Here is a 7890-nt window from a genome sequence, read left to right as displayed (position 1 = left end):
TTGCCTTTCTGGAGGTGGAGGATTTAATTTCCACCAGAGCCCTGTCAATTAACCTTCCCCTGCAGCAGCTGATTAGTGTGTTCTGAGGGCACCAGAGCTAGGCTGCAGAGCTAGTTTCAGACACCAGCATGCAGGAATCTGGGTCTAGTCTGCTGTCCCCCTGTGCCACTCCCCCCACCAATCATACAGGGGCCTGAGCCCAGGGAGCTGGGGATTCAGCAGAGCTCTGGAGCCAGCTGCTTTAGCAAGGCAAGACCTTGATGAGACTCACCCTGCTCTGCCTTCTATGAGCAGGCCATTTGCTTCCCTTAAATCACTAGCTGTCACCAGCCCTGCAGGTCCCCCCTCTGCACCATTCCTAGTTAGGAAGGCCAGCACCTTTGAGCTGCCTCTTGGTGCAATGAGCCAGGCCTGCCTGGTGCTATGGGGCCCCAGTGCCTTGATTCCCTCCTTAGTGCACAATGGCAGACCCACAGTGCAGAGCAGACTCCCCTACACACCAGTAATGACAGGAGGCATCATTCACTTGATCTGTTTATTCCTTAAGCACTTGTGGTCCCATTGGCACGTCCTCGCCTGCCCCAGTGCTTCCTCAGGCCCAGAGCCACCATGACAGCAACTGCGACAGCAGCAACAGCCCCTGCCAGCGGCACCAGCACCTCTCCCCACTCCACCAGGGGCCTGAGTCCATGGGAACCTGGGGAGGGAGAGGCTGGTTAGGAGCAAGAGCAGCCAGACACCAGTCCTCAAATCACTGCCAGATCTTGCCATAATCCTCCCCACTGCCCCATGGGGGCTTTGCCCCCTTGCAGTTCCACACTAGGCCTGCCAAGGCTTGGCAGAGCTCAGCCATCCCCCCTCTGAAGGAGGTGCTCTGGCTTTGAGTCTGAGGGGCTCCCTCAGACTGATACACCCTGCTGCCCCCTGAGAGAAGCATTAAGCAGCTTTACATTAGGCCCTGATGGGAAGTGAGGGGCTCCTCACATCTCTGGCCAGGTTTAAGCACTGCCTCATAGTGCCAGCAGCCTGGGGCTGTTCTGTACCTCCCTCCCCTGGCTCGGCAGCCCAGCCACCACTGAAAGGAGGGGCTTGTCCCTCCCTCCACTATGTCCATTGCCCCCCACCCTCCAGGAGAGGGGACCTGAGAAGTTCTGAGCTGGCCCCCATTCCTGGAGTACCCAAACCCTGCAGTTTAAAGCACGATACCTGTCCTGTGAGGCAGGTGGGTGCTATGGTCCCATTTCACCCCTAGGTACCCCTGAGGCCTGCTCCATTACCTTCCTGGGCAAGGTCTTCCTCTGCTTCCTGGCCAGCACGGAAGTCCACAGGCCCCTCAGCTGTCACCAGGCTCAGGGGCTCCTTCCCCCATGTTTGGCTCTGGGAGGCTCTTCTTGCTGGAAAGGGAAGAGAACTGTCTTGACACCACTCTCCTTAGTCCCTGAAAAACTGACACCCCACCCTCTCCAGGCTAGGGCTTTGGGGACTGTCTCCAGCACAAGGCCCATGGAGAAGCAGCCCAGTTCCAGCCCCCATGGGAAGGTTGAGAGAGAGAGTGGAGATACCATCTCAGAGGTGCTTGGGTCACAGCTGAGGCAGAAGAAGCGCCACAAAAGTTGTCACTGTGCACCCAGGAAGGGGAGAGCCATGGCTAGTGCCTGGGTACCTTGCCAGAGGCCTCTGGCCAGTCTAAGTGTGTGCAGGTGGGGGGGGTCTCAGAGGTCCCCTGAAGGGTAGCTTGCAGGAGGCCTGATGAGACAGCTTCAGTCTAGCAAGAGCCATGACAGCTCGTAGCCAAGCCTTCATGCCTTGTGGAGTGGAGACCTTCCTGCCACGGCCTGTCTTAACTGAGCACCCCAAATCCAGGGGTCTGAAGGGCTGGTTCTAGAGTTGGCAGTCTGCCAAGGGCAAGACCCAAGGGTCTTGCTCTCAACAGGCCTGAGGGGGCCAAGAGACAGATGCCAAGGAGGAACAGACTTACTCCTCCCCTGTAGGTTTGTGGGGCATTGGACTACACAGCGTTCCAGCCCAGAGGGCAGGCAGGCAGAGGCACTGCAGTGGAAATAAACCTGGAAGCAGAGAGAATTCATGCTTGGTGAGGATGGATTAAGGGGATCATCAGAGGGTCACTGGCCTCCCTCCCCCTAAGAGCTTCCAGCTCCTGACAGCCACAGGGAAGAGAGAGACACACAGACATCCAGCCAGCTACAGCAGTGGGATCCTTTGCTCTCAACAGCTCTGCAGAGGCAGAAACTTGGTCTGTCATGCAGCTGCACAGGCATGACCCAGCATGGAGCTTTGCAATTTTGCAGCCTAAGGCCATGAGAGTGGCCTGCAGGGTCATGATTGGCTCCAGACACTAGATGGGGTCTGCTTCAGGCCAGGTGAGCCAGTGTGATCAGAATAGGCTACATAGGGTAGATTAGGGTCTTTTGTCCACTCAGGTGCTCCCCACCCAGCTATGAGAAGAGGGTGGGAATTGCATTAGGAGGTTGCAAAGCAGCTTCAGGTCAGTCTCTGCTTCATTTGTGGGAGGATCCCTGACCCACCATCTTGGCTAGGGGAAGTCCCAGGACTAATCCCTTCTGGGGAGTGGAGCCATACCGGGCCTGAGAGCGCTCGCTGGGAGGTGACAGCCACAAAGGTGAAAGTGCTGACAATAAAGCGCTGATGGTGAGATGGGAACTGCAACCCTGAGGCCTCACCCACAGGCGCCAGCTGGGTCTGGTAGTTGTCACCTTCATAAGGGCATCTGAAAGGTCACAAGCAGTGATGGGTTGAGGCATCTTATCTGGCAGTCACTGCCCCCCTCCCATCCCCACCCACTCACGCTCACCCATCCACAAGGATCGGCCACTCTGGCTGCTGCAGGGGGTTGGTGCTTGGGGTGGCCCAGCACTGGTGCAGGATCAGAACCAGGCCCGGGTCCGTTCTCTGGAGGATGCGGACCTCGATGTGCACAGGGTTCCGGAGAAGCTTCACCACTGGGTACTCATGGTCTGTGTAGTAGGTGCTGTAATGCTCATCTGCAGCAAGAATCAAATGAGATGACCAAGTCCTGCACTGACCCTGGCAGGATCACTGATTTCATAGGGGGCTTTGCAGGGCAAGTGCTGGGGCAGAGTCACCCCTTCCTGGCCTAGCTGGGACACTGGGAGGCAGACCAGGAAAGTCATTTCAAATAGTGATCACCTTGAAGGGCCAGAGACCAGTACAGCTGTGCCAGGAGACCATCCAGGCTAGGTCATGGCCAAGCCTGGCTAGATTTCCTCCCCTCCCAGTGGATACAGTTGCTGTGGGAGCAGAGCCCCACCCCCACCCCAAGGAACAATGATCCACTCAGCAGCCCAAGGGTTCATATCACCCCTCTGGGGCAAGCCAGGCATGGAAGTGGGCCAGACACTTAAATGTTTCAGAAGCATCTCAAGTGCTTCGCAGGCCTATGTGCAGTCACCTGTAGCAATCCTCATCTCCAAGGCTAGGGGTCCCTGCCCGACCGCGGGTGGCGGTGGAGGAAGGGTGGAGACCACAATGTTCACAGGGAGGAAGTCCTCAGCTGAGTAGCTGCAGCGGATGGTCAGCCTGGGTGGGGAAAGAGGCCAGACAGCTGGTCACCTCTGGACTCCCAGAAAGCATGCTCAGATGACAGGGTGAGATGAGACCTTGTCAGCGAGTGGTTAGTGCCTCCCCCCATCCATTCCTTTAATTCTGGGGGAGATCAGGTGACCTCCCCCAGCAGGAGGTGATCCAGGCAGGGAGCTCAGCAGTGGGTTGATGAAGAGCCAGTGCTCATCCCCTAGTCCTCCTTGAAGGGGAGGTTCTCTCCTAGGAGAGACACTCAAACTCTGCTTGGCTGACAAGGGGACCCCTCCCTTTCCAGCAGAGACCTCCAAGCTTTGCCAGGCCTGTTACCTGAAGGTGCTGTCCCGAGTGATGGAGCCGAAACGGGATGTGAGCACTTGGCGATCTGCTACCAGCTCATTCTCATACACCCTCTGGTCTCCAGATGTCTGCAAGGGGAAGAGGAGAAGAGAGGCTGGAGGCACCAGAAAGGCCTTGTGCAAGGGAGAATTCACATGTGGTAGCCAGCTCAGCCCTCCACAGCCAACAGGTCCAAGATCTAATGGCCCAGGCTGTGCCCTCCCCCACCCGTCTTTTGCAGGAGTCAGGTCTTGAGAAAGTGACTTGAGCCAGTCTGCATAGGAGAGGCCCAGGCCAACTTCACTCATGTTCTCAAGTTGACCAGAAACTGGTCAATATACCAGCCCACCCCCTAAATCTCAGATGGCATTCCAGGACTAGTACACCCCGAGTGTTCACATACCACTAGACTACCAGCTGCACTGAACAGGCTGTTTTCCTGGCCAGTCGGTAGCACAGCTACCAGACACTAAGCTTGTTCTATGTAGGGACCCAACCAGATCAATGGGTGCCATGTCCCCTCTTTTCCTGCCCAAAGGTCCCTTTAGCTCCAAGGCTATTTGGCCTTTCCATGAACCACTTACATGGCACTTTCCATTAGCAGAGCTGTGGTGCCCAAACCTTGGACAACCTGTAGGCTCAGAACCCCAGGCTACAAGGGGCAAGTGAGAGTCTCAGGACAGATCAGATACAGCCTCATGGTGACTCTGACACTCCCTCTCCTCCCCCATAACCTCAAGGACGATCAGGTAGCTCAGAGAGTGATGGGAAGTGCCTTGCCCAGAGCGGGTGGACTGACTGGTGCCTCCTTTACCTGGACAGTGGTTCCGCAGGCTGAGAGTGGGAAGCGATACACAACAAAGGCTGCATTCCTAGACACCGGGGCACATCTGCTGCTGTGAGCACTGACCAGGTGCACAGAGCTCAGGTCCAGGGGTGGCACCGTCACATCCCTTGAGATTGCAACTGAGAACTGGCCATCTGGGGTGCACTGGGTGGTCACTGGGGAAGAGCCATCGGTACCTCAGCAGGGAGCTGCAGCCTCTGCTGGAGCCATTTGCTGGGGGACCCCTGCCCACCCCCACCATGAAGCAGGCGCCTCTAGAAAGGGGAGGAGGAGACCAGCTAGAACTAGTCCTGCCCCCTGACAGTCACTGGGATGAGTGTGACAGGACAGGCCTGGCCTCAGAGGGACAGACTCCATCACCGGGTCCTAAAGCCCACTGGGGCCCTGGTCCCTAAGCCCCAACAGGGTTCTTCCTCCCAGACAACCCCCAGTATTTGCCTGCCATGGAGATGCCCCAGCAGCTCCCCACAGCAGAGGAAAGCCCTTGCTCACCCTTGTTGCCATAGTAGCAGGGAGTCAGCCTGTCACCGGGCTGGTAGCAGCAGCCCAGCTCTTCGCAGTTGCCTTGTGCAATGGGTGGGGCAGCACACGACAGCCGAGCTGAGGACTGGACAGCAGAGCACATGCTAGGGCTTGGGGCATCCCCGGCTACAGAGAGAGGCAAGACACAGTGCTTGCTCAGACAGTCCCCCCTGCAACCACACCCTGTCCATGGTCAGAGGAAGCCCCACTGGGTGGCTGAGAGAGACCTGGGAACCAGACAAGGCAGGGCCTCCTCCTGCACCACCAGGGGCTGGAGCTTCTGCTTCTCTTCAGCCATGTATAAGTTGATCAGTGCCTGAACCCCCAGTTATCGACCCAAAGGTGGGAGCAGGAAACAGCATCTCCCACAGCCAAGTCCCTCCTCAGGGAGGTGGCCAATTCCAGGCAGCTGGTCCAGTATCCCCAGAGACAAGACCTCCAGCTACACCAAGCAGCATCATTCAGGAATATCCCTGTCCCATCCCCAGCCTGGGCACAGAGCCCCTTACCTAGAAGGTGGTTTGGGCACCTCAGCTCCTCCTTGTAGGAAGCCACAGGGCCTTCGATCTGGACTGTCATCACAAAGCTGCCATCCTAGGCAGGAAGCAGAGATTGCACCAGTGATGGTGCAAGCCACCTAGAGTCCCTCCCCAGCACCATGTGCTCCAGGAGAGCCAGGGGGCCTGAATGATTTAGGGGGGACAGCAGGATTCACAACCACTCCAGCCCATGCCTTGGGTGGGCACCTGGACCCACAAGTCAGGCCCAACAGGGGACAAGCAGGCAGCTGGGAGTCCTATAGAGCAAATATCACCCTTCCTCCAGCCTTGATATTCTGCCTCTGGCCCCTCAAGGGCGAACATGGCACCATCAGCACTAGCCTGTGTCAGACCCTAGCACCAGTTGGCCTGGATGGGTTTAGGATCTCAGTGGCAGAACACAGACAAGAAACCAAGATTTGACTTCCACTCCCTGAACTAGCTGCTAGGCCAGACCATGCCCCGCACAGTCAGGCCCTGAGCCAGGGCTGGCTCCAGGTTTTTTGCTACCCCAAGCAAAACCAAGCCAGAGCTTCCCCTTGGAAAGGGCCACCCCAAGCACGTGCTTGGAACGCTGGTGCCTAGAGCCGGCCCTGCCCTGAGCCAGTTTAACTGAGGGACAGAGCCAGGAGCCAGCTTTACTGGGAGAGAAGAAAAAAGGTGGAAGATTTCAGGCCTTCCAGTACAGATGGGGTCATCTGCCTTCCTGCGGCCAAGCTCTCCCTCTGCATGGGGGACTCCACCTCTGAGCTGGGCCAGCAGAGGGACTGCTGGCCAGAGCCACAGATCCAGGGGATGAGAAGCCAGCAGCAGTGACATCACTCTGATCACTAGCTCCCAGCTGCAGGGATGGAAGCCAGGTCAGTGCAATTGTTTCCAAGGCAGAGGTGGGGAAGGAGTAGAGCAAACATGTGTCAAGTCTCCACCCTCCCCCCCCCCAACTAGTAATGCCACATGTTGTTCACAGCGCTGGTCAGCCTAGGCTCTCAGGATGGTATGTGGACCCTAGCCATGCCTCACAGCCTCCATGAAGCTCAGAAGCAGGCTTGGACATGTGGAAATGGAGGCACAGATGTGAAGAGACTTGCTGCACATGGGAAGTTAGTGGCAGGGACAGGTTTAGAACTCAGATCTCTGACTCCCAGCTTCATGCACTAATGGCTAGGCCCTTGCAGACAGATCCAGCATGGTCTCCTCACACCCCCTTCATGAGCACTGCTACCCATCCCATTCATGCTGGGGGTGGTCCCAGACAGGGCCTTACCCTCTCGTTGACATAACACCCAGTATAGAACGCCTCAACCACCATGGAGCCATTGGCTTGCTGCTCGACACGCGTCCCGCAGGCAGGGTTGCTCTGCAGAGCATGGGACCTGCCGTCTGCATCTGGAGGCCAAGAGGGGCATCAGATGAAGCACCTTCAGCCCTGTTCCTTGTAGTCCCAGATCTGCTGCCTCCCCCATTGCCAGACCCTGAGCAGGGAGGCTCTGCAGAAGAGTCACACCGCTGACCCCTCCCTTCCACCACCAGGACTTTTGAAGCACTGCCAGTTAAGGTCAGCAGTGGGGATGGAGTAGGAGCCTGCCTTACAGGGCACAGACTGTTCAAAGACAGGCCGATGCCATGGGCCAGCCCACATGATTTAGGGCAAGTTTCACTCCATTTCCTCTCCTTTAGCCTCACAAAGGGGACTCCCCCACCTCTTTGCACCACCTCAGCAGCTTGGCATTTATCCTCCATTTTTGGGATACTTCTTCCCCTACAGCTGTAACTGAGGTATAACATTAGCCAAGTCATTCAGCATCCAATGCACCTCACTCCAGAGCCAGGTCTCCAGCAGAGACAGGGGATGGGTCACCAGATGATTCCCTGTTCTGTTCATGCTCTCTGGGGCACCTGGCACTGGCCACTATCAGGTGACAGGATACTGGGCAAGATGGATCTTCAGGCCAACCCAGTATAGCTTATGTTCATATGCATTACTGGATTAGTTTAGTGCACCAGCAGTTATAGGTAAAAAACCCTTTCAGACACTTGCCAGTTTCTGTTAACTAACTGGGCCAA

The 7890-nt window shown here is 56.9% G+C and overlaps 1 protein-coding gene across 1 annotated transcript; it reads right to left on the bottom strand.

The window, feature by feature from the left end:
* Positions 1–542: 542 nt before the first annotated feature.
* LOC115638796 (zona pellucida sperm-binding protein 4-like) lies at positions 543–7566 on the bottom strand. The gene is made up of 12 exons (XM_030540789.1): positions 7527–7566; positions 7091–7212; positions 5797–5881; positions 5258–5413; positions 4733–4920; positions 3910–4007; positions 3452–3579; positions 2834–3023; positions 2602–2749; positions 1979–2066; positions 1278–1394; positions 543–697 (listed from the first exon to the last, which is right to left on the bottom strand). Exons 1-12 carry the CDS (start codon positions 7564–7566, stop codon positions 543–545), a joined length of 1515 nt encoding a protein of 504 aa, XP_030396649.1.
* Positions 7567–7890: the final 324 nt, after the last annotated feature.

This window comes from Gopherus evgoodei, chromosome 22, assembly GCF_007399415.2.
Source record: "Gopherus evgoodei ecotype Sinaloan lineage chromosome 22, rGopEvg1_v1.p, whole genome shotgun sequence".
In the NCBI taxonomy this organism is placed as follows: Eukaryota; Metazoa; Chordata; order Testudines; family Testudinidae; genus Gopherus; species Gopherus evgoodei.
This window is presented reverse-complemented; position numbering and strand designations above follow the sequence as displayed.

What these genes read in the sequence shown, in the direction of transcription:
- LOC115638796 (XM_030540789.1), bottom strand. Translation starts at nt 7,566, where the DNA reads ATGGAGGATAAATGCCAAGCTGCTGAGGTGGTGCAAAGAG. An exon ending in CTGCTACTATGGCAACAAGG is followed by an intron (nt 4,921 to 5,257) that starts GTGAGCAAGGGC and finishes GCTCTTCCCCAG; the next exon opens with TGACCACCCAGTGCACCCCA. An exon ending in GGAAGACCTTGCCCAGGAAG is followed by an intron (nt 698 to 1,277) that starts GTAATGGAGCAG and finishes CTCCCTCCCCAG; the next exon opens with GTTCCCATGGACTCAGGCCC.